Source organism: Alternaria burnsii, assembly GCF_013036055.1.
Source record: "Alternaria burnsii strain CBS107.38 chromosome Unknown 750, whole genome shotgun sequence".
Classification (NCBI taxonomy): Eukaryota; Fungi; Ascomycota; class Dothideomycetes; order Pleosporales; family Pleosporaceae; genus Alternaria; species Alternaria burnsii.
In genome coordinates this window covers 2,137,943-2,165,747 of record NW_024066108.1, presented here as the reverse complement: position 1 = coordinate 2,165,747, position 27,805 = coordinate 2,137,943, and the positions used below count along the sequence as shown (strand labels likewise).

The window sequence follows — 27,805 nt, the reverse complement described above, 5'->3', positions numbered from 1 at the left end:
TTCGGCTGCATGATCCTTGTCAGGCAGGGCCCAAGCACCGTCACCACCGACCGAGCGCGTGGAACTTTGGCTAGAGACAAGATTCAATGACGAGAGACACAACATTCAGCGTAATGCGCTTTTCGTCTCTCTTTGCCTGATTGATGAATGCAAGCTTGATACAAGTCGACATCTGCTCCAGCATGCGATAAATCTGCCCCCCGTCCACCCATGCCGCCGCCTATTCACCACCCCCGACCTGCGCCGCCATCATGTCCTCGCCCAATAGCCCACGGAGATCGACCGAGAGCTTCGAGTTCCTGTCGCCGAACCCGCCCCAGGGCTCCTTCCCGTTTCCTGCTTCAAGCCATGACTGGACCAACAGGCCCAGCTCCACAGGCGGGCGCTACAAGCCGCGACGTGGCTCAACGGCGTCCTCGATACACTCGGTCGGTGGCTCGCTCGACAGTGGCTTCAAGAGCACCATGGGCGCGGTGAGAGAGCAGAGCAACAACGCCATCTCCACGCTGCTCACGCCGCCCATCATGAGGACTGGCATGGTCCCGCATACCACTGCTACAGCCACTTCGGGCCACCGCCCGCCATCTACCAAAGACATACCGCCTGTGACGCTCACAAACGTACCCCACGTCGAACCTTCTGCATTCAATCCTTACTTATCGCAAGTCGGCAGTCTGTACGACGCTTTCCAGCGCGCAAAAGCCGAGGCCGAAGCCGAGGCCGCCCAGCCAGCAAGGAGAGGGTCAAAGAAGGATGATACTGAATCGCCAGCAGGGACACCCAACTTGGCAGGAACACCCTTTACTCCCAACGGGCCGCCGAAACCGAAGCGTCGAACGAGCGGATCCAAACGCACCCTACCAGCTATTACCCCCCTTTCCACCATACCGAACATCTACTTCGATGACAACTTTCACCTCGAAAATCCGCGCACCTTTGACGTAGTAAGCGAGCGGTCCGAGGTGGTTCGGCCAGTCCGAACAGCAACCAGCGATGACCATGGCGCAAACGGTTCCTTGGACGTGCCACAACCTCCTGGGAGAAAAGCCCTAGCTACGAACGCCATCCTACAAGAGAAGTTGTCGTGGTACATGGACACGGTCGAGGTGCACTTGATCTCGGCCATATCTACGGCATCGACCTCCTTCTTCGCCGCACTCGGTTCTCTGCGCGAACTTCAGACGGAAGCATCGGATTCTGTCGCAAGAATAAAAGGACTTAGGGAGGATCTGAAGAGGCTGGACGAACAGATGGCAATAGGAGGCTTGAAGGTCGTTGAAATGAAGAGGCGCAGGGAGAACTTGAGGAGGCTGACCGACTCGGTTGACCAGCTGCAAGCTGTCATCGTTGGGTTGTCACACTGTGACGAAGCCGTTGTTGATGGTCGTCTCGAGACCGCCATGACCCGGATAGAAGTCATTGAACGACTAATCACAGGCGCGCTGGACACGACGGATTTTCAGGGTACATCTTGGCTGGATTCTCGATTACCTCCGCAGTTGGTCGATCTACGACACCTCAGAGCACTAGACGGCGTATTCGAAAGCATCACTGAGCTCAAGTTCCGTGTGGGCAGGGGCTTCGAGGTACGCTTTGTCGACACCTTACTTACGGATCTGCGAGAGCATGTCAAACGAGTTCCGACTCACGATACGCTGGAACGATGGACTGCTGCATCGCAAAAGGCACGAGGATCCAACCAAAAACCGAAGACGACTTTGCCGGCCTATATGACGACCGACAAAAAGCTACGTGCAGAGCTACGAGCCAGCTTGTATGGCTTGAGCGGTGCGCAATTTACGAATCAAGCTAGTGCTACTTTCAGAGAAGCGATGATCAAGGAGATGAAAGTTATCATCCGGAAACACCTACCGAGCTCAACAGAGGATGATACTGGATCTATGGCTTCTGTATCCACAAGAGGTGGCCGAGGGACTAGTCAGCAAGACAAAAACTCTATTCTTGCTCGAAATCTACGCGCCATGGACCCTGAAGATGCAGAGGCCTTTTTCGCCAATATCTTCACTGACATTGGAGAAGCGCTACGCCGTCTCAGTACGCTGATCAAAGTGCTTCTCGATGTTACCAGCGGCGTTACTACCCCTCCCGCCTCTGCTGGTGGGCTCCGATCTCCCCCACGAAGTCCATATATGCACAGCATCGATGATTACATGGGCAACGGCGTACCAGCTCCGAGTTCAAATGACCTGCAGATGGAGCTGATGCAAGCCTTAGACATGTCGAGCCTCCTGGGTCAGGCTGTTGATGCAGCGCAGACACAGATCACTAAGCTTCTCAAGGTCCGCTCTGAGGCCACAGCCAATCTTCCCCTGGAACGCTTCTTACGATACTTCCACATATGCAGGCTGTTTGCCGACGAGTGCGAAGCTGTCTCAGGACGCTCTGGTGTCGCTCTCAAAGGTGTTGTCAATACTCATATCAATGACTTTGTGTCCAAGTTTGGCGATTTTGAGAAGCAAGAGCTTGTAAAGGCGATGGACTCGGATCGTTGGGAACCGAAGGACTTCGATGCACAGGATACTGAGGTCTTAGCACGCTTGTTGAAGGGCATGGAGAGCGACCCTGCAAGCTGGGCAGAGACTGGTGACCTCCTTCGAGACATTGAAAGGTCGACTACAAATGGCACATCAGCGCAAACCAACGGCACATCAGAAGACAAGCCCAAGGAAAAGAACAGGACCACAATTCCCGCCGTTGTCGATGAGGAAAAGTACACAATCTCCGAATCATCGACAGTCGTCCTGCGTGGCATTGAGCGCTTCGAAATTCTTGTTTCAGCCATGCCAAGTATGACTTCCGAAGTCTCCACTTCCCTTTGCGACTACATCAAACTCTTCAACTCACGATTATGCCAATTGATCCTAGGCGCTGGCGCCATGCAGTCTGCAGGCTTGAAGAACATCAACACCAAACATCTTGCCATTGCCTCTCAGACATTATCATTCGTTATCGCTATTCTACCCTATATCCGCGAATGCTTCCGACGGCGCACCGCATCCGCTTCCAACAAGTCTTCTATTGGTGAATTTGACAACGTCAAGCGCCTACTGTATGACCAGCAAAATCAGATCCATGAGAAACTGACGGGCATCTTATCTGGAAGAGCAAAAGTCCACATGCGCAGTCTCAAAAAGGTGGAGTGGGATACTGATGCCGAGGTCAACAAAGATGTCAGTCCTAGTATGGAGAGCTTGACCAAGGACACGGTGACCATGCACAAGGTTATCAACAAGTACTTGAGCGAGATTCAAGTCCGTATGATAATGGGTCCTGTATTTGAGAGTTACAGGGAGGAGGTTGGCAATGTCATCAAAGAGGCAGCAGTCAAGACGCCTGGTGGCAAAGCACGGTATGTCATCAGGTTGAACCCGTTGTATGTGTAATGGCTAACGGATTTCTAGATTGCTACGCGAGGCGAAGCTGTTCGATGCAAAGCTTGGACCCATTGACGGCGCCGGTAACGTTGGCTCTCATCTTATCGGCCTCGTGGTCAGCAAGACAGTGGTGCAGCCCAAAACCGAATCCAAGGCGGAGCCAAAACAAGAACCCGAAGCAAAGAAGAGTGAGGAAAAGACGCAGAACGCCGAAGCAGAAGCAGAAAAGTCAAGTACAGAAGCGACTTGAAGTAACACAGCCTTCTAGGCCCGTTTTCAGTCGGAGCGTATACATGTCGACGTATACGCTAGGCAATGCCCCTACTGCCTACATCTACCGGTCGTTAGGCGTCCACGAAAGATGTTTTGCTCTTCCACGAACTTCCTACACCAATTCTGGACTACCTACGCATTCACACGTGGAGAGTTTCATCCCGACTTTGCGCATACCCACAAGCATGTCACTCGCCATGTACCAACGTATCACCGTCACCCAGCAAGGCGTTTTGGAGTAATAGAACAACTGAGAGGATATCATGGGGCAAAGCGCCGTTGGATAACGACCTACGAGACAGGAAGGAGGTACGAGATAATGTTGCTATACCATTTCCAAGAATCACGATATCTTCAAGGTCACCAAAGAAAGTGTGGACTCTCTGTCCATAATTCACTCGATGCGTGTCCGATTTTCTTTCGTTCCTTATCTTCACGTGCTTTGGCGTTCTGTATAACACTTGTGGTGGCCATCTTCTCAGCACATTTGTCTGTTTTGACCACCGTGGCTTCGTCACTGAAACTGATGACAGCCGTAACATACTCATTCGACGCCATCTTCGTATTGAAGTCGCGTCCATCTGAACGCTGCTTTCTATTCCCTTCTACGGCTTCTCCCTCCGCCAACTTCCTGGTCTCTACCACGGCGTCCAGACATGCTTGTTCATCCGCTTCGGATTTCAAGTTTGGTTCACACACTCCCTCGCATTCTTCGTAATCGTGCACGTGCGCGTGCAAAGCTAGATGGGCATCCATTTCTGCTTGTGAAATGCCAAGTTTGACATGTAACGGTATGTTTGTCCAAGTTGCTGTGATGTTTATGTTGTTAATGGGTCGGCGCTGGGGATACATTGGAAATTGAGAAGGGATAGGGAGAAGACAAGGAGGAAATGCTTGTCCGTTCGTAAGATGATTGAGAGGAAAAAATATTAGGATGTTATGCGTTGGCTATAACTTGTGACATATAAGTCAGTGTCATCAGCGACTCTTCACGGTTCCTTTATCAATCTTCATTTGCATTCAATTATTGACACGGATTGTCTTCTCCAGCTTCCTCTGCGAGAGGTAATGAAGCGCTGCTTTTGTGTGATTGACACATATGGTCATCGGCTCGTTATTACTCAACTTGGAAAACTTCATCCTCCATGTACCATCTGTCTTCACTCCTGATCACTGTTTGCACCTTAGCTGCTAACTGAGTCTCATTCCTGCAGAGGTCATAGCAACTGCGGTCTCCCTTAAACGCACCAGTAACTCTTGCCGCCATGTGCCCAATGGGACTTGTCGGCCGGGAGTTCCATCGGAGGGGTAGCCGGACCCCAATATCCTATCAAGTTGCCTTGGCATTGAGATTCTACAAAATTCATTAGTGATCCTATCTTTCTTAACGCTACACCGCGTCGAAAGTGGTTGTATTAGGGAAATAGGAAATGACCGCCACACTTACTATCAAAGACCATACAAATTCCACAGTGGTAGTTAGTGAACCGTTCCATTTCCTCGTCATGCTCTGTCTCGGCGCAGAGTAACAGTCCAGTCGAATATACAAATTCAAAGCCAGACCTGTTTGCAGGTTTGTACTCGCCACACCTTCTCTGTTTTGGGGTGGTAGCAGACACCTTGACAGTGTTAAAGGAAGGCTGAGAGCGAGCGTAGGCGACGGCTACCGCGACATCAGCATTGTATGCTGTAGAGCCGGGAACGGGAATGGTGAGTGGAGAGCGTAGCTCGGAGCCTGTAGGAGCCGCTACGACGTAGATGGCAAAGACGCTGGAGAGAATCAAATTGAGGAGACGCATCGCGAGTATGCAAAGGAGGTAGCTGTTCAGAATTTTGAGTAAGTGAATGGAGTAAGAAGTAGCAGGATGATCCCGGAGGAAGTATTTTTTTTTTCTTTTGACTCTTTGTCAGTAGCACAGAGACGGTTGCGGCGGGGCTGGTGAGGGGGCGTAACACAACACGAGGCGAGGCAAACAAAGAGGAGTTATTGTACACTTGATCCTTCACTCGCCACGTGCACTAGGGGACCTCGAAAGTGTTCATCGTACGAACTTTTCCCGGGAATATTTCTAATCGTATTTGAGCCATATGCTTTTATCGTCCAAGGTAAACGAATAACCAGAAGCCAGACAGGAAGTAGTAGAGAAACCCCAAAAAAGATTGACTATTCTTCCAAATATTGACGACTATTGTGTTGAATTTGTCATTTCTCTGCTGTAATGTTCCCACACACGATTGCCAGGTTATTTCCACGTTGCATCAGAGGTGTTTGTGCATTCATGAGCGGGGGCAACCCCAAGATCTTGTATTGTTATCAAATGAGCGACTTAGAAGATAGGAAATAACACCCGCAAGACAAGTCCGGAGTGTTGGACCCGACTGATCTCACAATTTCTCTGCAACTCTCGATCCTTCTATCTTTCCGCTTTCGCATCAATCGCGAATTTAACATCCGACGATGCGAGGCTACCTAGATGGTAACCCAAGAGCGGATGGCCAAGTTCTGGCACCCTGGGGCCTGTCCGGGCTTGATATCGACAAAGTTTCCGCTCGTAGTTGAAGTGAGCTGAGAGCAAGGCAGGTTGAAGAACCTCACTTTATCTGTATTAGCGAATTACTCCTACGTACTATGATGTATCACGTACCAGTTCTGCTGAAGTTGTTGACATCGAAGAAGGTGCTAGGGAACGGCCCAACGGTCAGATCCTGGCATCCAGCAAGTCCCACAGTATCAGACTGAAGGAAGACAGTATCCTCGGCCCATGGAGAGGGACCGCAACCGCCATCCCGATAGAAGCGGGCGTAGACGCGAGCAGCACCTTCAAGTTGACGTTTCTCCTGTAGTTCGACAGGGGTGGCGCTCACTGTGAGCGCAGTGACGAGAAGAGAGGTGAGAATGGTAAGCTGCATGGCTGGAATTTGGAAGTAGAGGATTTTTGATATAGATGAATCGAGAGATAAGGTGATGATGAGACGAGATGGTAAGATGAGAGAAGGAGTAAAGACGAGTAGGTGTGTAATGCTTGCTTTATATGTCTCGCTGGGGTTCCCGTGCCATCACATAGCTATCGGTTCATTGGTATAAGCACCGTTGACGTTACGTATTGCGTTGCTACACCAATTTCGCTATGGAGCTCGATTCTGATCGCGCAGTTAGTGGCTTGCATCGTTTCGCATGAGCTTGGTCTGATATGGTACATATGATGCTGTGTGAGAAGTTCTTATGGAGCGACTAGGGCCTTCTAGGAATATTCTATGAGCTGAGAGGCGATATAACACGAATGAGAGTGCACTCGTGGCTGGTGGTTGGTGGATTTATACGAGGTAGCGACAAAAACATCCACCTGCGTGGACTGAATCTTCATGTCACGTCTTGAAGACGGCTTTCTAAGCCTCTAGATCTTGCATGTAAGCTGATCTGCCGTACATGCATACTCCCCCACGTGCCGAAAGACAGCATCGATAGGTTGTAATCCGTCCACTGCAAGCTGACAGGTCTTTTGCGTTTGTCTAACAGAAGTTACAAATTGAACACAGAGGAATTGGCCAATTTTCAAGAGTCAGAAGAAGTCATGCACTTATGTCGTATTCCCGCCAGTATGCCATTCAAATTGTTGTAATTTTGCATGCTGGGTTGCCCCGCGTAATTGTATTCTGCTATAAGCGAGGGACTAGAAGAATCTAGGATATGTAAGTTACTTCCCGCACCAATCCCCACTGTAATGAGAATCGGAGTTTTGGTCCCGACTCAAATCACATCATACTACCACCCAACAGAGCTATTCTCGTTCCCTTCGCTGATTGATTCCTCATCATACCAACTCTTCTACAAAGTGACATAAGACTTGAGTGTCAGCGTCTGGCAACCAACCGAACCAGGTGTGATATCGATGTGATATCCGCTGTCAATAGTGGTAAGTTCAGAGCAAGGGAGGTCGTAGAAACGAACTAGATGTCACTGGTTAGTTTCCCATGCCCGAATCTCGTTGGCATACTGTAAGGACATACTTGTTCTGGTAAGGCTCCCAGTCTCGTTGAAGTAAGTGCTAGCGAAGCTGAAGCTTGGAGGCAGGTTCATGCACGTGCTGAGGCCGGTGGCAGTGGTGTTCTGGAGTGGGTCGTAGTCATCGCCGTACGAGCTTCCATCGCGGCCACATCCAGTGTCGCGATAGACTAGAGATTGATGTGAAGGTTAGGCATGTCCTTGAATAGCTTTCGCACATGCAGAGGTATCACGTCCAAGTGGCACGAACATGCGGAATTTCCTGGCGAACCTTGATGCTATTGACAGGCGCGGCAGTAGCGGTCAGGGCCATGGAGGCAAGGAAGGCGGCATGGGTTGCAAACTGCATCATGGCGATCGGGATATTGAAACGTAATAGTATTGTTGATCGATTGTATGAATAAATGTAGCAAGGCTGGCACCTCTTCCTTGGAACTGAACTCTGCTTTATAGCAGAAGGGCTATGCCTCCGATATACTCAGTATTTCACCGCTCCCGTAAATTTTGTGATGCATAGCAAAGGCTCTTTTTCCCTGTGAAATGCTACAGAAGCTCTGGGCTTGGAATATTTCCAACCTTTCCAGTTGGTGGCGCATTTTCTTTGGCGGTATGACATACGTCAGTCAATGGTAAAGACCTTGCTGATGTCTTTATGGAAGTGAGATAAGCCGCCAAACAACAAGACTTCGTCAAGTTGAGAAAGTGATGTTGTTGATTGCTCACCCAATTGAGCGTGAAACCGCCTTTGCTATCACATGGGTACATAAAAGATGACGTTAGAACTCGTATATGAGCCCGTGCTAGTAAAACTCTTACACTTACGAGCTCTCTCCTCTCCTGTTCTGCTGACCTATGTATATGCTTGAAGAGCGGCAAATGTCGGCTGTGGATAGTCAACGCGCTACTTGCTTCCCGACTTGATGCTTAAAGCCACCATGGAGACATAACTCATCATTCACAGCTGGCACTCAGGTACTGCAGGTGAGTTCATCTGGTGCTCCATAAGGTGTGATGAGTGGCCATCCTCTCCCGATTGACTAGCGTAGGACACATAAGAAGATGGACCGTGCAAAGTGAAGCGGAGCTCACCGGCAAGGTCTGCCAGTACGAAGCGATCGTAAATGGTCAGCGTTGGTGGTGATAAGTCATGGCCGAGAGATGTCGCAGAGATTACTGGCTCGGGTAGCTGTATCTAGCGAGTAAGAGGTCTGACCAGCATCCGGGTTGCGGCCTGGTAAGTCACCCGCCGTCCGTTGTAAGCTGACGGATGGCGCTGCTGACCCTATGGCCGACCAACAGTAGCCCATCAGCAACGACCAGAGATGCGCCTTAAACGACAGTGAGTTGACGTATGAGCGGCCCGTTCCACCGTTTGTTTCCATGTCGGCGTTTCCCAAAGCAACATGCTTGCTTTCGTTGTTGGTTGACGCTGTGTCGATCTTCATGCTTATGGAATGGTTTCTAAGAGCCGCGAATGAGGGGCTTGGCGTTGTTTGTATACCACGATGTTCGTTCATTTAGTTGGTACCACATGTCCATCGAGCTCGACGCTAAAGATAGCAATCTTCGGCAATGGCTTGTTCTTTACTTGCTCGAAGGTCATTGTTCTTGCCTTCACTGACCCAGCGCTTCCCAATTTATTCCGGGAGTCGCTTAACATCCTGTTGACGCTATCTTCTGCTGCTTCAGCATAAATGAAAGCGCTTGAGATTCCCACACGATTAGCGGATCTCAATTGCCGAACTGGCACTGGTTTACGTGTGACGATCTTTACCTCAGGCTCTTTCTGAAACTCTCTGTGTGAGGCAGCCTGTGGGGCACTGGCCGCGCGCGTATGGTGCCCAATTTGACGTTTGACATGTTCCGTATGAGCTAGAGGTGTATCATGCTTGATGGCATAAGCACCCCCTCTAAGGCTAGCGCTCTTGCTCTCAATGATGCTGCTCGAGAACTGGTCGTTTCGACCTTTCAACTCATCAGATCTATGTCGCGAACTAGATCTTGAGGTGCTTAGACGAGCTGGACGAGTAAGAAATACAGAGGAGCGAGAGTATTGACTTTGATAAGATAACTCAGTGCTGTAAGAACGAGGACGCGAGTGTGTCGATAGTGGAACTGAAGCAGGACCTTCGGGATGTATGGCGCGCCATGTAGACATTGGATACTGGGCTGGTACGGACAAAGGTACAGACTCGGGAATTCGCATACTACCAGACAACCGAGGCGGACGTGTCAAGGAACCACGGTTCATGGACGAATGGAATGAGCGATCTGAAGTATAGGCTGACGAGTTGCGCTGTGCCGCTATGTAAGCAGGAGGTATGGGTGGCGGCGCATAAGGTGAAGTGAAAATCCTGGAGTCCGGTGAGCGAACTCCAGAAGGAGCTGAAACGATTGTTGGTGCCAGACCCTTATTTCGGTTGACCGTCTCGAACGATCTGCTCCTGTGTGTCGATACAGACCTAGGTCGGTCATCAATACGTTTCTCCAATGTCCATGTTAGGTTTCTAGTTAGAGGTGGCCCAAAGGAAGGATGTGGCGAACGCGATATATCTGCAGGCTTTTGATAGCCATGCCTAAATAGATGAGCCTCGAAGGGACGATTGACAACGGCAAGTACTCCAAAAAGCACACATGACGTGACTCTAGTGACACAATTAAACCTTGCACAAGCTTAAGGAACAGTTTTCGACATACAGCGATATGGCGGCAAACGCGATGCCAATACGGCTTCCCAAGCAAGTAGAACCGAATTCCCAACCTTGAAGTCCGGGCGCCTCATGTAAGCAAACAGGTCTTCTGGCGACAATTATCATGTTCCATCCCGTCGTCAGCAGCCACAAGACGCATAGCGAAATCACTAGGCGAATGGCAACGTAGGAAGTCTTCTTGACAGCTGAAGTGTGTCGCTGTTGCTGCTCCCATGTCTTTTGTTTGAGGGAAAAAACTGTATGTATGAAAGTGTATGCGATTGTCGTGAGAGCCTGTGAGATCCAGTGAGTGTTGTTCTTTGCTGCAAGACTCCAAGCACATACTGAAGTTAACGTCAAGACCACGGGCGCAACGTTTGTTATATCCCGTGGATCCGATACTATCTGGTAGAGTGAAGTGACAAGACATATGATGGCACTCCAGAGCAACACATTAAGAAGGAGAGTAATGCAGATGAGAGTGACTTTTCGGCGCGGAATTCTGAGGCTGGTTTTGACCGTTTTGATTTCTGAATTGGTGAGCGGTTGTTCAGCATCGCTGTGGCTGTAGTGCGACGCAGCCATGCAGTGAGTGATGACTCGCAAGCGGAAGCAAGGCGGTATTCTTATCGCAAGCACAACAGCGGGACATTGGGGAAAGTGTGGCTAGGGTATAACTGGGTATAGAACGGCCTAATAAGAAGCAATGACGATTGTGGTTTTCAAGAAGTTCTTGGATAGAGCCTGAACGTCTCATACAGGCGATGTCTCAGAGGCAACGCTACCTGTCTTGAGCGGCTGGTCCGTTCGCACATACTGCTCTTCCCTGATTTTAACTGTCTTTGTTACATTATGTGAAAACTCTGTGTACCGAACAGACGTTATGTATGGGTGCCGTCGTTGGCGTGAGGGCTCTCATACTCATCCATGCACAGGCGGCAATCGAAGAAACGTGCAGCATTTCAGTCCCGCTCGATGGCACCACGTCTGCTAGTCGTATACTATGGGAGTATTCTTCATGTACGTGATGGAGCGGTGGGAGTCAGCTCGTTGTCACAGGGCATCTTCACTGCATACGCAATGCATTCATGCAAAAGCGCTAATGAAGGATGGGTCCCCCAGATAAATTGCCTGCATAATAGCACCGGCAATACAAGCCAAGAAACGGGATCCGGCAACTTTGCGACAAAGTCTCGGGTTTCTTGTTGTATGTGCGTCGGCAACGACGTGTGCAGATTCGATGCGGTGCCGCCGGCTGTGACTGTCGATCATACTATGATAGAGCTAGTGCAAACAAGAGGACGTATGGTGCTCGGCGCTGGTGTTTCGGCGTTTGGGGGCTCGGAAGGACGTGTTCCGTGTATGCCTGAGGTTGAGGTAGAATTCGGCACTCAAAGGAACAAGAGTAGAACGAGGAGGAGGATCAGGACGAAAATGAGGACGCCGATACAGCAACTGGACCAGGAATCTGGGAGGGTCGGTCAGCGACGCCCGGTGCACGGATAGCACGAATCTTACCTTCGTTTTGCTTGATGACCCAGCCGACCTTTTTGAGACCTGTTTGAAGTTTACCGCCGACTCTGTCTGCCACATTGTCGACATCGGTGAGCAGTTCGCCCTGCTCCTCAAGCTCGCGACCCATGTCATCGGCTTGCTGTCGCAGGTTGCCGACAGTACGGAAGACGCCGTCCAGAGCCTCGTCCTGCTCGTGCATCATCTCCATCTGTCTTTCCTGCTCGAAGGCCGCGTAGTTGTCCTCATCCTCGAAGGAGTCCGGGTCGGGCAGGACGTCGCCATTGGCCGCGACCTTGGCTTTGTTCTTCGCGTGTTGGACTGTCTGCTGCAGTTCCTCGCGCATGTTCTCGATCTCATAGCCAACATCCTTGACCAGCGTCCTCCGTCGCTCGACTTCATCAATCTCCAGGCCGAAGCGATAGGGGTCGTGCTCCACGGCCTTGACGCTCTCGACTAGGTCCTCGAGGTCCTGACTAAGGTCTTGGAGCGTCTGTTCAAGTTCGCTGCGCGCTTCCCGAAGCTCGGGACTGTTTGCCGACGAGGCCGAGGAACGGATACGCAGATACGACTTGAAGAGCGGGCGCGCCGTGTTGAGGGCAGACAATACGTCTCTATAGCACGTGTCAATGGAGATGCCCAAACCGCGAATGGAGCCGTCTTACGCCTGCACCTGGAGGAAAGGATCCTCGTCGTTCTGTGATGACATCATCTTGCGCTGTGCGACACCGACTGTCCCTCCAGAGTATAGCCGTGAAGCAAGATGGCGGTCGATGAAGCCTGGGTGAAGGTGTCGGAGCGTGTCGATACGCTGTCCAGTACAAGCGATGACGCGCCTCAACACCTCGGCACGGACCCACCTTCCCAAAAAAATCACCCACAATGAGCACCCAACTCCACCACACTTTCTCCATGGCGCACTCACCAAGATCGCGGATACGCAACAATACCGCCCTCCGCGTAAAAGAGATTGGATGACGCAATGGGTCCGGACACGCCTCTTCCCCTTTCCCCCGACTTCACCAATCCTGAAGAATACATCGAGTCATTGCTGCACTTGACGACTTCCTCATGGCTGCTCCAGACACTATGTGGAGGTGTCCATATATTGGACTTTTACACCAGGTCACCTAGTCTCTATTCGCACATCTTGCCACAGTCATGGCGAGAATGGTTCAAGACGCGAGATATCATGGACATTTTGGACCTCTTGATGAGGGAAGACCTCAGTCAGTTCGATCCGGAAGGACAGGTTAACGACAAAACCTGGCGGAATGGTCCTGCACCGCCTGAAGAACTCCTGCAGTACATCCGTACTGTACGGAAACATCTGTTGGCTCGTGACTTCCCTCCACCCAACTCCGGCCTTGAGCCTCAAAAACCTGCTATATCTCGTCACATCGCAACTGGCATGAAGGTCAAGAAAGTGCACGAAGTTGATAACTTTGCGCGCTATATTGACAGACTCACCTCCGAGATAGCGCAGTCTGAGAAGAAACCGATTACCCATCTTGTGGATTTCGGCTCAGGTCAGAACTACCTTGGACGCGCACTCGCTGCACCTCCTTACTCTAAGCATATCGTCGCTGTAGAAAGTAAACAGCATAACATCGAAGGAGCAAAGAACATGGACATCTTGGCCAAATTGGTAGCAAAACCCACCGTCATGAGGAACAAGAAGGAGTATCGCGCCAAGATGGGCAAAGTGAAAAAGGGCAAAGAGGCCAAGGAGAATGAATCGGGGACAAACAAGCATAACCAGGAAGCCCCATCTGGTTCAGCCACTCAAAACACTGATCTAGCGTCACCACTTCAAAATGGTGTGAGCTGCGATGAGGGTGGCTGTGTGCTACACCAAGTCTCGCAGAATGTCTCAGAACCTGCACCTGCTGAAATTTCTGCCGAGGCCAGCGGGTTTACAGATCGAACCCCGGCTACGAAGACTTCTACGCTACAGATATACAATGAAGGTCATGGTAGCGTGCAGTATGTCGAGCACATGATCAAGGATGGCGATCTGACACCCGTCATTGACCAGGTCCTGGACAGCTCACGTGTACCCGAGGAGATTGTGAGCTCGGAGACTTCTGTGGTTGCTGAAGCTACCAACTTGAACGCTGTACCGAAACCGAAGGACGTAAACGCGATGGTAATCTCACTGCACTCATGTGGCAACCTCGTTCATTATGGGCTACGCTCCATGCTTCTCAACTCACATATCTCCGCGGTAGCAATGGTAGGATGTTGCTACAATCTGCTCACAGAGCGCCTTGGCCCTCCTACCTACAAGCTACCTACGCTCCGTCCTAATCACCCACGCCTGGAGTCTACTTCCAAAGCCTTCGATCCACAGGGATTTCCCATGTCTGAGAGACTTGCAAACTACCCCCTACCACATACGCCTCTGGAATCTTTTCATGATGACTCGAAAGCAGACGGTGAACAAGTCAGGCAACCAACAGGTCTACGGCTCAATATCACAGCACGCATGATGGCTGTGCAAGCCCCTTTCAACTGGGGTGTGACCGACTCAGAACTCTTCTTCACCCGTCATTTCTATCGAGCCCTGCTTCAGCGTATCTTCCTAGATCGTGGCGTGGTCTCTGCACCTTTAGACGAACAAGGTCTCGTTGGCGGGGCGGTATCAGCTAACGGTCACACCTCTCAGGTGAACTGGACACCACCAAATGGCCGCGGTCCTGGCCTCTCGTCTGACGGCAAAACTACGCCACTTACCATCGGTACCCTGCGCAAATTTGCCTACAGCGATTTCGTCTCCTACGTCCGCGCCGCACTAGCAAAACTCACCGCTGAGAACTCTTTCTGCGAGGTTGATCCAAACTTTATCAAAGAAAAGATGGATGGGTTGACAGATGACGATATCAGAGACTACGAAGTGAGCTATGCTGAGAGGAAAAAGGAACTAAGCGTTATGTGGAGTTTGATGGCCTTCAGTGCCGGCGTAGTGGAAGCTGTTGTGGTCACGGACCGATACCTGTGGCTCAAGGAGCAGGAAGAGGTCGAACACGCGTGGGTTGAGCCGGTATTCGAGTACAAGTATAGTCCACGCAACCTTGTTGTGGTAGGCATCAAGAAGTAAAGCGGTGTACCCAGCTTTCGCCAATGGCATAGCAGGATCTATGAAAAGGTTCAAACAAACTGATCATATTGAGTCGATCATGAACTCATTGCTAACCTCATTCATTGACATGTATCCTACGATTGTTATATCCCCTGTCTCCTGGCCGAAACCTCAATACATAACAACTACTGCCTGCTTCTCGTCTGCACACCAACGAGCGATGCGCCTCAGGCATACAAGGCGTCCATAGATCCTACATGTTACATTCAAGGCATCCAAGCCGACCGGACAATTCGGCGCGTCTTCACTCCACAAAATCGTTCGGCGCGCCACGGCAGGCTATTACCTCACCGGTATGATGAGGCTGTGTGGATGGAATGATTGAGGCGTCCAGCCAATCTCGTTTCGTCACCGGATCAAGCGTCTTCAGTGGGCGTCCCTCATGCTTGGCACAGAAGGCGCGCGCACAGTGGAGGAAAAAGTTCGCTACCCAGAACGGTCAAGCAGTACAAGCTGTGACATTGACGTTCAGCCTCACGGACCGTTGCCGACGGAAGTACAAATCAGAGAAGCATGGAACGTCAAAATCGGGGTTCCAATTTCGAAGTGCAGCGCTGCACAATAGCGACGCTACAGGATTTAGCCGCTACGAAGGAGCACGCTTGTCCCGCGTACCCGTGCATCTCCACTTATATCACATGTTCTTCAATCCGATTTGCCTACCATGCCAAAACAGCCACGACGCCAGCCTACTTTGAGCGACGTGTACCAGGCATGGGATACGCAGGGCCCTCATAGCCAAGACTCTAAACAGAGCGCGGCAGACGTGTACGAGTCGAGAGGCGTTTTTAGGCAGCGGCTGTTGCGGGTTACGGCCTTGACAGGTAACAAGGCTATGCTACGTGCATTGTGATTAAGATGGCAATGGTGCCCATGTGTGGAGGCTACTTTCTAGTTCCATCGAAGTTGGTTTGAGAGATTTGGGCTGAGGAACGTGTATCACGAGATCGGAGAGGCACTCTTCAATCGGTTTTCGTCCTATAGAGGCGCTCATTTCGAGAAGAATCCACAAAACTCTAGCGCAAGCGGAAGGTACGAAGATTTACGACTAGGATTGACGTTCGAAGACATTGTTGTATTCAGGAAGAGAAGGATCAAACACAAAACTAGACACCTTCTTGACTACTCAACAAGTTACGTCCACAACCCTCGTACGGGTGACGCCATTCGTACCGTACCGTTCTATATCTACATCCACAGTTTTGGACAATCCAGCGTACAGTCTGCACGCCCCCTAGACCATGAGGTCCTTCATAGCGCTCTCAGCGCTCCTAGCAGTTGCAACAGCACAATCGGTCACAGCCACAGACGCCTCACAGTCATTCGATATCGTGCCAACGTCGACACCAACGCCCTCATCAGTAGACGACATTGACCTTGACCCGACAACCACAGAGAATGTTTCTGGACCGATAGAGACGAGCCAGGCTTGTGGAGACATAGCCGAGCTAGTGGCGGATGACTTCTCAGAGTTCCCAGTCGTGGATGCTGCACTAGCGTACGCATGCCTCAAGTCACTGCCTTTCTACTCAACCTCCGCATCTTCGACAGTAGATGAGATCAAGAAGATGGTGGAGTTTCAATCGACGCTCAACTACCTCAAAGACCCACCCAAGGGATGGCCGAATGATGCTGTCGATATCGTTGCCGGCTTAGACAGCATCAAAAGCAACGTCGAATCCGGACAATACAGCAATGAATTCGACTTTGAAAACGACATTGCATCTTTGATGGTGAAGGCGCACGATGGGCATCTCGGCTGGAACGGTATGGCATATGCAGGAGTCTTCAGATGGCGAAGAAGCAGCGCTTTTGCTTTGGTCTCAGCGTCAAGAGATGGGAGCGAGATGCCCCAAATCTGGGCTTTGGGGGACTTCAATGGCACTGTTGATTATGAACCTTCGCCGGTCACACAAATCGACGGAAGGGACGTTGTACAGTTTTTGACGGACGAGGCGAACTTGAACTCTTACCACGATCCGGACACTCGGTTCAATGCCATGTTCTTTTCACAGGCCGCAGAAAATTACGGGTACTTTACCAGTCCAAGGTTTTACCCTGGTTCTACGACGAACATTACTTTCGAGAACGGAACAACTGATACGTATAGCAATGGTGCCATCGTTGTGGATCCTCAGACTTGGAGCTATGTCAGCGATCCTGAGTCATTTTATGATACATACATTAGACCTGAGACGAGCTCATTTAGGGTCAAGAAGAGGGATCCTACTAAACTACCCATGCATTTGGAGAACCCGCGCGACTATGAATTCAGGGGTACATTTGCACAACAACACAGCTCAGTGCCATTGCTTTACCCAGATCCCGTCATTGCTCACTCGGCGGATCAGGTGCCTTTGGCCGGATTCTTCATCAATACCAATGCTGGCGAAATCGGTGTTCTTGTAGCGACGACATTCAATACCGAGGACGTTGCAGGTGCACAGGAATTCCAAGCCGTAATTCAGGAGTACATCTCGCAAGCCCAATCCCGTGGCGTGGAGAAACACATTATTGATATACGTGCCAATAATGGTGGCAAAGTACTCTCGGGTTATGACATGTACCTACAATTCTTCCCATCCCAGGAACCTCAGACACAGAACCGATACCGCGGACACCGAGCCAGCGAGGTCTACGGCGAGAGTATATCTAGCTTCAAGGAGATTAACCTCCTCAACGCCGAACTCTTCACGAGCCCCTTCAGCAACGACGCCTACCTCTCTTCCACTGGCGAAGACTTCCCAGACTGGAAAGCCATGTACCCACCCGAGCGATTCAACAACGACAAGTTCACCGCCCTACTCAAATACAACTTAAGTGATCCCCTGACAACAAGCAACGAGCGTACCGCCATAGGAATCACCATGACGGGCTACAACTCGAGAAGCAACTTTACTACGGACCCTTTCCGCGCCGAGGACATCATTTTGCTAACTGACGGCGTCTGCGCTTCAACATGCTCCATCTTCACCGAACTCATGGTCCAACAGTCCGGCGTACGAAGCCTCGCTATTGGCGGCCGCCCTAGCCTTGGTCCCATGGTAGCCGTCGGTGGCACAAAAGGCACCTTGGTAATCCCTTCCCTCTACATGGAAGCCCTCTCCGAATACGTCACCTCGCAATTCGCGTCGTCTCGCTCCGAAGCAAACGACTGGGCCGAGTTCCTCCCATCAACTCCGCCCATCGCCGTAATCGACGCTAGCGTCAACTTCCAGGACAACATCCGTGCAGGCTTTGAGTCGGCGGGTGTGCCAACACAGTTTCTCAACGATACGGCGAGTTGTCGGATCTGGTACGAGCCTGAGGATTACTTCAACGTGACAAGGTTGTGGGAGAAGACGGCCAATGTGGCGTTTGGAAACAACGGAGGCATGGATGAGGGCGCTTGCGTGGCAGGAAGTGTAACGAACAAGGAACAGCAACAAGGAAAAGGAGATTCGAATCCGGAAAGTTCCGGAGATGGAAGTGCGCAAGGGGGTGACGATGATGAGGATGCGGCGAGTGGACTAAGAGTAGGCTGGGTTCACCTGCTCGTCTCTGTCGGCGCTGTCGCGCTAAGTTTCTGTTTGATGTAGATCGAGTAGTGATCGTTTATAGTAACATGCTTTTCTCCTTCACCATGTGCGAACCTTTTGTTCATGTCTGCATGGTTCTGTACCGTTCTTCAATATTCTCTCGCGGGAATGTCGAACCGGCATAAGTCAACCCGATTTACTTCATTTCATCCGCTAAAGATTATGAACATTAACTTGATGACCATAGGTGTCAAGTATCCTTCGCTCCTTCCTCAGATTCTCAGGTCTGCTTTCCAAAGCCAACTCTTGACCCGTGCCAATCCAACACCACATCACGACCCCTGACCGCCGCCCAGCCAAGTTTGATTATTCCCCTGTCGTCATGACAAGAATCCGCATTTCTAGCTAAGAGCATGCATCTCCCCTCTGCGGTCTGTAGTATGTATTGTTCGGGTTTGACAACCAGTTCGTCAACATCGTCATCGTCGTCCTCTTTGTTCTCTCCATCATTCTCTTCAACTCCTCCTTCAAAACCCTCTCGCTCGACCCCAAATACCAGGTCAGGGAAGATGTTCAAAGCTCCACAATCAACATACAGCATTTCGTTGCCATCTCTGGCTTGCTGTTCTGTACTGGTAGCCAGTAGCAAGACGTCCCAAATGCCTTTCGGAACATGGATATATGGTGTGCTTAGATCGAGAGTGGCGGATTCAGCAGGCATAGAGATCATACCGCTCTTTCTTATGCCGATACCTAGTAAGGGGAGTTGAGCGCCGAGAATGGGTTGGAGATGTAGTCGTTCCTGTTGCATCCAAGTGAATTGATTGGCAGCCTGCGACCATGAATCTGATTCAGAAATGGTGTAGAAAGTGGCGGTGCCGGGCTGTGAACTATTGAGAGGAATGTTGACGAGTATGGTTTCTTGAATGGGTCCTCCGGCGCTGTAGCTGGCCATTGAGTTTTGGAGGTGCTCGAGAGGCTTCAAGTCGAAGACAGGAGGAGAGTTGATGAAGGTGTAGTGAAGATCATGGTCTAGCTATTGGTTTGTTAGATCGGTCTAGAGCAACGTAGGGTCAATCTTGAGCATACTGTAATGGGGAACACACGGCCAGATGCTGGCTTGGGGTTCAGCAAAGGCTTCTGCTGTTGTAGCGATGGGTCAAGGTACGCAGCCTTCACGAGAAGCGGCAAAGCTGTCAAGAGTGTATTTCGAAGCATTTTGGCAGTGGGACTGTGAGTGGTTTTCGTGTACTCAAGCGTGAGCAGTCAAGAAGGACTCTTATCATCTCACACCTACGCAAGGATTCGCTTTGTCCGCGCCGCAATACACCGCGCCTCACTTGGGTCTCTCATCATCTGGACCTATTGCGCGTTTGCATTGCTATTTATCGGGTCGCGAACCTCGCGGTTGGATGATTTACCCTTGTAGCGCCTGCAGTTCGCGTGTGGTTCGTCCGCTGCGATGAATGCGACCGGGGTTTACGTGGGGCGTGTTGCACCTGAAACTATAGTTGGGCGCAACGACAACGAACGCATATTAATCTCCTCTTATGTCATCTTAATGGCATATATTTGTGGGGTCCAAACGGGTTGGGAGAATAGCTGCGTCTGTTGTGCTGACCAGAATAGTAACGCATCGAGAGCCAATGCGTGACATCTCTTCGGAGAACTCGCCGTTGTATGTTCACGTGAACCAGTTTTCCCTCATGTATGGATGGTAGTTGTTGTATTTGAATTTCTTTATGAATACGCGTCCACCTCTTTGTAACAATGAGTTCTTCCTGAGCAGGAGCGGCTTTGGACTGAACAAGACGCTGTTGTCACACCAACACATTGGAAACATGTCTCGTAGCAAGGAAGCAGGAAGAAGCAGCGCAGCTGAAGAGGTTGGTCACCCACGGCATTAACGGCCAACAGTGGAAGCTTTACTTGTCGTCGCAGAACTCTTCGGTGTCATTACTTGTTGCCGCAGATGAGCTGCGTGGAATGGGTGCCACAGGAAGTGCGATCAATTCCGAACATCGAAAACGCATCATCTGTCGACTCACAAAACTTTTTGTTTGTGCAGCATCGGTATATCCACGGTAACCTGTCGTGTTGAGAGAACGCTGGTGGACGAGAGCGACACGCGTCGGAAGCGACCAACCGGCCGGGCCATCTCCGCCGCGGGTGTCAACGTCGGGGCCCCGGCTGCGACAGCTGTCAACTCTCCAACCTCGAAACCAACCATGGTAAACCTCACAATTCGCCTATCGATGTCAACAATCTATATGCCCGAGTAGATGGACAGGCTGCTTTTTCTGCCTAAAGCTTCGCTTCGGATCTCCACGGCCCGCAACAAGTGCTGTCAGCGACCCGGCAAACATGCCGCCCAAGAGAATGGAGAACTAATCGTGGCATCACGATTGTAGCTGCAGCCTGTGCATGACCGCAACTATGTCGTCAGCAAAGGCCCTTCCATGGTACTGATCCTTCCACAGGGCTCTTCTGGAATGCGATGCTGGCCGTCATTTCCCTCTCGAGAGCCAAGCGCTCTGCCGTTTCATGAGCGCGCGCTCGCCTCCAGCGACGGTGAATTGACCTGCAACGAACGAACAAGTCTTGACTGTCTCAACGAGGCTGTGTAAAGCGGCGGGAAATCAACGGACGCGCAATTCACTTGCTATCAAGACGTCTACCAGGCATGCTCCTGCCAGTCATTGGCTTTGTTGCCCCTGACCAAGGCTCGGCGGGCTTCTGCTAATTCACGACTATGGACTTGGCTGCTTGGTCTCCGCGATTCCTGCGCGCATGCCAACACCCATCGACTTGGCGCGCAGCGGCGCCAGACAGACCATGAGGGTTGGCAAGTTCCACATGTAGCACTCGGGGGAACCAAGAAATTGCTCTGTTGCCGCTTCAAATAGTTTGACCATCCCGGCTTCTACCTCAACAGTTGTATGTTCTCTGTGTGAGATTTACCTTTCCTACTTTACCAGTCACTCGTTAGACTTCCAATCGCTCTTCTATTTGCCTTTTAATTCCACTTCTTCTCCAACTCCAGTCATGAAGGCCTGTGTCGTCTTCTCCGTGCTGGGTGCCGCTGTTGCCCCAGCATTCGCCAGTGTTGTCGCCCGTCAATCCAAGGGAAACCTACCACCAGTCACCGTTCGAGGCAACGCCTTCTTCGCCGGCGACGAGCGATTCTACGTCCGCGGTGTCGCCTACCAGCCAGGTTTGTTGTCACAAAACAATAACAACAGCAACACGATACTAATGCATCTTAGGTGGCGCGGCCGACGCGGCCGATCCGCTGCTTGACCTCGAGGGTCTTAAACGCGATGTTGAGAACTTCAAGTCGCTCGGCATCAACACCATCCGTATCTACACCATCGACAACTCTCAAAACCACGACGAGGGTATGAAGATGCTCGATGACGCCGGTATCTACTTGGCGCTCGATGCCAACACACCCGACTACTCTCTCAACCGAGAGAACGAGGACACTCTCCACCGTTCGTACAACGATGTTTACCTGCAATCTGTCTTTGCTACCATTGACGCGTTTGCCGACTACAACAACTTGCTCCTCTTCTTTTCCGGAAACGAGGTCATCAACGCGAGGAACAACACCAACGCTGCTCCTTACATCAAGGCCGTTACTCGTGACATGAAGCAGTACATCTCCAACAGGCACAACCGTGTCATTCCCGTCGGATACTCGGCTGCTGATGTTGCTGAGAACATCGAGTCCCAAGCCCTTTACTTCAACTGCGGTACTGATGACGAGCGCTCCGACTTCTTTGCCTTCAACGACTACTCGTGGTGCGACCCCTCGTCTTTCACCGAGTCTGGATGGGACGCCAAGGTCAGGACGTACAGCGACTACAGCAAGCCTATCTTCCTGTCTGAGTTTGGCTGCATCACCAACCAGCGCAACTGGGGTGAGATTGAGGCTTTGTACTCGACAAACATGACGGGTGTCTACTCTGGTGGTCTCGTCTACGAGTACACTGTCGAGCCCAACGGTTATGGTCTTGTCGAGGTCAGCAGCAACGGCGACATTGAGCCCAACGCGGACTTTGAGCGTCTTGCCGAGGCTTACAAGGCGACTGCTAACCCTCGCGGCGACGGTGGCTTCAGGGAGAACGGCGAGGCGTCCGAGTGCCCTGCTGAGTCTGATGAATGGCACGTCGAGGGCACCTCCCTCCCTGCTATCCCTGCCAACGCTGTCAAGTTCATGGACGAAGGTGCTGGTGAGGGACCCGGTCTCGAGGGTGATGGCTCGCACTTTGCTGGCGAACCCAGCGAGTCTACTGCTACCCCCGGATCTGGCAACCCCACCCGCTCGCCTACTCCCGGCTCCACTGGCAGCGCTGGCAACAACGAAGGTGCTGCTGCTGGTCTCGATGTGCCCCTTCGTTTCGTCGGCATGATCGCAGCCAGCGCTCTTTTCGGCGCTGTCCTTGTCTTCTAAGCGTAACGTGTGAGCATGCGTATCGAAAAGATGTAGAGCACTTGTTTTCTGGTTTCTGGAGTTTTTTGACTGCCGTTGTCGGCATTACATATATACCTGATTCGTCATTGCAGGCGCAGGGCCTTTTGTGTAGTAATACATATACGACAATAGCTCTTTCCCCAGTATCTGCTTGCTCTGTGTGAGTGTGGTGACTCTAATTGATGCTGCGGGAGTGAATGTGGTGGTGGTGGTGGTGGTGAAAGTGAGGGCGTGGGCTAGCGGCGTTTTGGACCCTGGTTCTCGAAGGCAGCAATGGAAGCTTCCACGGTTGTGATTGTACAATTACCCAGTTGCTTTCATCATCAACCATGAGCAAGCCTCTATAAAAGGTCCCAGACGCCCAAACCTTCCCGTCGCTTCCACGCCTGTTTTTCCGCTCAACAACGTATTACCCCGCCATGGACGACGCCCGCAAAGGCGACGCCGCGCTCAGCGCAAGCAAGCCCGAAGAAGCGATTGAGCACTACACAAAGGCTCTTTCAGTCAACCCCGCCGCCGTCAAGTACTACATCGGTCGCGCCACAGCTTACCAGCGTACTTCCAAATATGCCGAGTCCCTCAGCGATGCCGAACTCGCCGTCGTCTTCGCTAAGAAACGCGGCTCGCGCGAACTCATCAAGGACGCCCAATTCCGCCGCGCCGTCGCCTTGTTCCACCTCGGAAAATACGCAGATGCCGAGTACCTGCTGAAGATTGTGAAGGGACTTGATGAAAAGGACAAGATGCTGCCCATCTGGGAGGCCAAGGTCGCAACCAAGCTGAAGGATGTTCCGCACGACGATGAGAAGAGGAACATCACTATCAAGGAGACACCAGACGTCGACATGCCCAGCACTCCAGCACCTGCTGCACCCCCCACGGCTTCACAACCCGCCTCGACCCCAGTCCAGGCCCCGAAGCCTGTTGCGCCGACCCCGAAAGACAAGATCAAGACTGACTGGTACCAGTCGCCTGAAGTTGTCACGCTTACTATCATGGCCAAAGGCATACCCAACGACAAACTGAGCGTCGAGTTCGAAGAACGATCCGTGTCCGTCTCTTTCCCCATCGTCGGCTCATCGTCAGAATACAGCTACAGCGCAGACCCTCTATACGAGAAGATCGACCCCTCGCAATCCAAATTCCGAGTCACGCCCACCAAGTTGGAGATTACAATGCGAAAGGCAACTACCGGTCTGAAATGGCATGATCTCGAGCACCCCGATGGCCACGTTACCACTACCCAAGCCCCCGATGCGACCCTCGCCGCCCGCACCACCAAGGACACAGCTCCCGCATACCCAACATCCTCCAAGTCAGGTGCAAAGAATTGGGACAAGGTGGTAGTCAATGATCTCGACGACAAAGACGAAATTGAAGGCGATGAGACGTCACACTTTTTCAAGCAGCTGTACAGCGGCGCTACACCTGAGCAGCAGCGCGCCATGATGAAAAGCTACCAGGAAAGCGGCGGTACAGTGTTGAGTACCGACTGGAGCAACGTTGGCAACAAGACCGTGGTACCCGAACCACCTGAGGGCATGGAGGCGAAGAGATATTCTGGATAATATACGCCTCGCAGCCAAAGTACGAGTGTTTTCTTTCTTCGTTCTCATGATATGAAGCATAGCAAGGTGTTTTTGGGTAGGCAATGGGATTCATGACCACGTAGCGCACGTAGGATACGACATGGTATCATGTACCGGTATCTAGAATGTTTCTCTGAATAATTTTGCAGTATTTCAGACCTTGCCGATGACACAAAGAAACTCGTGACCTCGCGTCATGCATGCACCGAAGATCCGCGCTGACATTTACATGGTTCGTAATGGAGGGGCGGGCGGCGCGAGCTGCAGGGTTCCCCACAAACGTCATAGCGGTTGCTTTGCAACTTGCCTTCGTACTTCTCACGCCCACATAAGCTTACGAACAATGCCATTTCTTGCTTTCATAACCCTCCCTCCTCTATACATGAAACTAGAGGCAAGTTGAAGACATCCCCTATAAATGTTTGCCAGAGCTGTGCGTGCATCGTCGACTATCCCTAAACCAAATTTTGGTGCACCAATCATACCAATTTACGTTGCGCATTCGAGGCATTTTGACCTTCCACATTCGAGCGCATTTGGAACCATGGCTACCGGGTCCAAAGTTCATCTGCAGGCATCGCAAAAGCCACAGTACTATGTCAACGGGCTGAGACCCGAAAGTGCAGAGAAGGCAAGCCAGTTGTTGCAAACAAACCATGAGGAGCACCACATTTTCTTCAATCAGAGCGGATTCCATGTAAGATAGCAATGCTCATTATAATATGTCAAATACTCACAACTCCCGTCTAGAACCATATTGCCCACCATCTCCTCACCCTATTTGCGCTCGATGCCTCACCAGAAGAACTCCAAAAAGCGTACGATGCAAACGTAACCTACCAACGCCCACCCGAGCCTCTCAAAGAGTCTATCGTCGACGACATGTACGATCCTGAGCGCTTCAAGTTGTATCTTGGACAAGAGAAATACTATCATGATTTCCTTGTCTATTTCCAGCAAGAGATTAATAAAAATGGCTGGCAACGTGTACTACAAGAACATCTGTTTGCAGGAACCGGACACGCAGATGACATGCTAGTACGGATGTACGCCGGATTCCTTCATCCCATCATACATCTCGGGTTCGGCATCGAGTTCCAACAGCCAGCCATCATCGCAGAGGCGATGGCGCAAGCCGCTGTACACGACAATTGGATGGCACCGCTATTTCATGGATGCGAGAAAGCCGCTAAAGAGACAAGAGGTAAAGACGGGTCGAGGAAGACCATCGTGCAGATACTGGATGAGTGCAAGAAAGACGACAAGTTGAGCAAATCAGCGCATTTTGAAGATGGAAATAAGATCCGAGATGGAATCCTGAAGAGAGCACCAGAAGAGATGATCAAGAATGCGGTGCAGTATACAGTTAAAGAGGAGGAACTAGAAGAGAAGACTGCAGAGATGATCAACGCCGCTGGTATGTCATGGACTCGTGTCCAATCTAACTGTATTCTACGTCTTTGTACATCATTATACTAACGCAGACACAACAACAGTATACTACACGGCCGCCGCCCAACGTCCACCCCACCAAGTCAAGTTCGACTTTTTCTACATGCATTGCGTGAACTCCAGCATCTTCTTCTCCGCCTTCCTCTCTCCCGCCTCCTCTCTATCACCCGCCACCCAGTGCCGCCTTTTAGAGTGGAAAGTCTGGAACGACATCACCATGTACGTATCGCGCGGCTGCCCATCCCTCCTTATAAATGAGATCAACGGCTACGCGCCGACGAAAGATAGTGGTATAGGTGAAGTCATCAAGAGGGTGAACAAAGTGGAAGACGATGGGCATGCTTGTAAGCTTGTAAGAGCGGTTGCTAATGCAGAGGCGGTTTGCAAGAAGTGGGAAGGTAAAGAGGGAATGTTAATCAAGGAGGACATGTGGAGAAAGATTGGGCACATGGCGTTGGATTCTGTAGAGGCTGGAGAGCCACATTGGGTGAGAAGTTGTGGATTCAAGGAGGCGTGGGAGAAGATTCCGTTGCGGGACGGGATGAGGCTGTAAGGGCTTAACAGGTCATGGGATTGGCAGTGGTACAATCCATCTCTATGGATCGCACATGGTTTCCTAGCGATATGGGACATCATGAGAAAATGCTTGCTTCTTACGATGCGCGCGTAGTCCTGCAGGAGAAAGACCGGACTACAGACGGACAGTTACAGGCAATACTGGACACCTGTTTTAATGTCATTGATAGTTCCCAATCTCTTGGGACCGGTTCGCAGTAGCAGTGAAAGCAGTTATTGGCTCATGTTTGGTATACTGTGCTTTTGTTTGCCAAGTCCTTCTACCAGTCAAGGCATAATAGGAAATCATGTTGATGACAAGAGCAAAGAAGAGCAGTACGTATTCAGCGACTATGCTCCCCTGAACTGATCCCAGCTCTTCACACGCAGTACACATTACATCAGATCGATCGATCGTACTAAGCTGACATCGTGCTTATTATGTTGTTGGGCCTATACATTCATGCCATCCTATTTCTCGTGTCCCCGTGCTATCGATACATAACAGCCTTTCCCGGTTGTCGCAGATGCACGGCTCGAGGGCGCGATGTGGCGGCGGCGCAAAAGAAAAACAGGGAGCAACGTAGCCGGTCATACTATCTGTGGAACAGTTGGGCGCAAGCTCGTGGCGTGGATCTGGGTGCGCTATCGATACACAGCTTTTCCTTGCTTAGATCTACGCCGCTTGGCTCGACAAATCTTAAGACAAACATGACGAGCAGAGTTACACATGCTGATCCTTGTCTCACACGCTCTCAGCACAAGTCGAGGGTAGCATGAGTTTGACATTGTTCCAGAAAACCATGCCTTGAAACATTTCAGGCGGGCACCGAGGGTTGAGCCAATGGCAGCTGCGGGGTACCTGAGCAAAGGCGTGTTTTACGCATGTGCCTGAGAATGACAACCGGGATCTGTGCTTCAAGCATTACTATGTGTGCGAGAATAGGAGGGGTATGAGACGAGTGACAGGTTTTTCTTAGAGAGTACTCATTTACTCAGCCGCGATATGTCGTCGTGACGAGGGGTTGGCGCTGCGCTCAGCTCCTGCTGACTTGGACCTAGGCTATAGCAGGCACAGATATCGTTCCTGCACTATTCCTGTCCCGTCATGCTTTCTCGAGGAGGCTGAGAAGGGATCAGCTGCGTATGAGCGCGCAAGAATAGCGCCGGCCCATTGTTTGGCGGGAGACAGTTTAGCC

At 51.2% G+C, this 27,805-nt stretch overlaps 12 protein-coding genes across 12 annotated transcripts; 5 read left to right on the top strand and 7 right to left on the bottom strand.

Annotated features, from left to right (window-relative positions):
• Positions 1–251: 251 nt before the first annotated feature.
• On the top strand, positions 252–3,645 carry GT037_002151 (vps54-domain-containing protein; the record flags this gene model as incomplete). Its single annotated transcript, XM_038927198.1, has 2 exons — positions 252–3,370; positions 3,423–3,645. 2 exons carry the CDS (start codon positions 252–254, stop codon positions 3,643–3,645), a joined length of 3,342 nt encoding a protein of 1,113 aa, XP_038790490.1.
• A 383-nt stretch (positions 3,646–4,028) lies between these two features.
• GT037_002150 (uncharacterized protein) lies at positions 4,029–4,424 on the bottom strand (the record flags this gene model as incomplete). The annotated part of the gene is made up of 1 exon (XM_038927197.1): positions 4,029–4,424. The coding sequence occupies one exon, from the start codon at positions 4,422–4,424 to the stop codon at positions 4,029–4,031; it is 396 nt and encodes a 131-aa protein (XP_038790489.1).
• Positions 4,425–4,906: 482 nt separating this feature from the next.
• On the bottom strand, positions 4,907–5,467 carry GT037_002149 (uncharacterized protein; the record flags this gene model as incomplete). Its single annotated transcript, XM_038927196.1, has 2 exons — positions 4,907–5,022; positions 5,116–5,467. The coding sequence occupies 2 exons, from the start codon at positions 5,465–5,467 to the stop codon at positions 4,907–4,909; spliced, it is 468 nt and encodes a 155-aa protein (XP_038790488.1).
• Positions 5,468–6,138: 671 nt separating this feature from the next.
• GT037_002148 (uncharacterized protein) lies at positions 6,139–6,578 on the bottom strand (the record flags this gene model as incomplete). Its single annotated transcript, XM_038927195.1, has 2 exons — positions 6,139–6,263; positions 6,314–6,578. 2 exons carry the CDS (start codon positions 6,576–6,578, stop codon positions 6,139–6,141), a joined length of 390 nt encoding a protein of 129 aa, XP_038790487.1.
• Positions 6,579–7,494: 916 nt separating this feature from the next.
• Positions 7,495–8,023, bottom strand: GT037_002147 (uncharacterized protein; the record flags this gene model as incomplete). The annotated part of the gene is made up of 3 exons (XM_038927194.1): positions 7,495–7,616; positions 7,677–7,841; positions 7,918–8,023. The coding sequence occupies 3 exons, from the start codon at positions 8,021–8,023 to the stop codon at positions 7,495–7,497; spliced, it is 393 nt and encodes a 130-aa protein (XP_038790486.1).
• Positions 8,024–8,626: 603 nt separating this feature from the next.
• On the bottom strand, positions 8,627–10,946 carry GT037_002146 (uncharacterized protein; the record flags this gene model as incomplete). Its single annotated transcript, XM_038927193.1, has 4 exons — positions 8,627–8,834; positions 9,294–10,316; positions 10,369–10,655; positions 10,707–10,946. The coding sequence occupies 4 exons, from the start codon at positions 10,944–10,946 to the stop codon at positions 8,627–8,629; spliced, it is 1,758 nt and encodes a 585-aa protein (XP_038790485.1).
• Positions 10,947–11,752: 806 nt separating this feature from the next.
• Positions 11,753–12,585, bottom strand: GT037_002145 (snare domain-containing protein; the record flags this gene model as incomplete). The annotated part of the gene is made up of 3 exons (XM_038927192.1): positions 11,753–11,829; positions 11,880–12,487; positions 12,539–12,585. The coding sequence occupies 3 exons, from the start codon at positions 12,583–12,585 to the stop codon at positions 11,753–11,755; spliced, it is 732 nt and encodes a 243-aa protein (XP_038790484.1).
• A 270-nt stretch (positions 12,586–12,855) lies between these two features.
• Positions 12,856–14,973, top strand: GT037_002144 (uncharacterized protein; the record flags this gene model as incomplete). The annotated part of the gene is made up of 1 exon (XM_038927191.1): positions 12,856–14,973. One exon carries the CDS (start codon positions 12,856–12,858, stop codon positions 14,971–14,973), a length of 2,118 nt encoding a protein of 705 aa, XP_038790483.1.
• A 1,283-nt stretch (positions 14,974–16,256) lies between these two features.
• Positions 16,257–18,593, top strand: GT037_002143 (peptidase s41 family protein; the record flags this gene model as incomplete). Its single annotated transcript, XM_038927190.1, has 1 exon — positions 16,257–18,593. The coding sequence occupies one exon, from the start codon at positions 16,257–16,259 to the stop codon at positions 18,591–18,593; it is 2,337 nt and encodes a 778-aa protein (XP_038790482.1).
• Positions 18,594–18,813: 220 nt separating this feature from the next.
• On the bottom strand, positions 18,814–19,751 carry GT037_002142 (uncharacterized protein; the record flags this gene model as incomplete). Its single annotated transcript, XM_038927189.1, has 2 exons — positions 18,814–19,569; positions 19,623–19,751. 2 exons carry the CDS (start codon positions 19,749–19,751, stop codon positions 18,814–18,816), a joined length of 885 nt encoding a protein of 294 aa, XP_038790481.1.
• A 1,827-nt stretch (positions 19,752–21,578) lies between these two features.
• GT037_002141 (uncharacterized protein) lies at positions 21,579–24,578 on the top strand (the record flags this gene model as incomplete). The annotated part of the gene is made up of 3 exons (XM_038927188.1): positions 21,579–21,747; positions 21,800–22,974; positions 23,361–24,578. 3 exons carry the CDS (start codon positions 21,579–21,581, stop codon positions 24,576–24,578), a joined length of 2,562 nt encoding a protein of 853 aa, XP_038790480.1.
• Positions 24,579–25,143: 565 nt separating this feature from the next.
• GT037_002140 (uncharacterized protein) lies at positions 25,144–26,604 on the top strand (the record flags this gene model as incomplete). Its single annotated transcript, XM_038927187.1, has 3 exons — positions 25,144–25,296; positions 25,350–26,016; positions 26,096–26,604. 3 exons carry the CDS (start codon positions 25,144–25,146, stop codon positions 26,602–26,604), a joined length of 1,329 nt encoding a protein of 442 aa, XP_038790479.1.
• Positions 26,605–27,805: the final 1,201 nt, after the last annotated feature.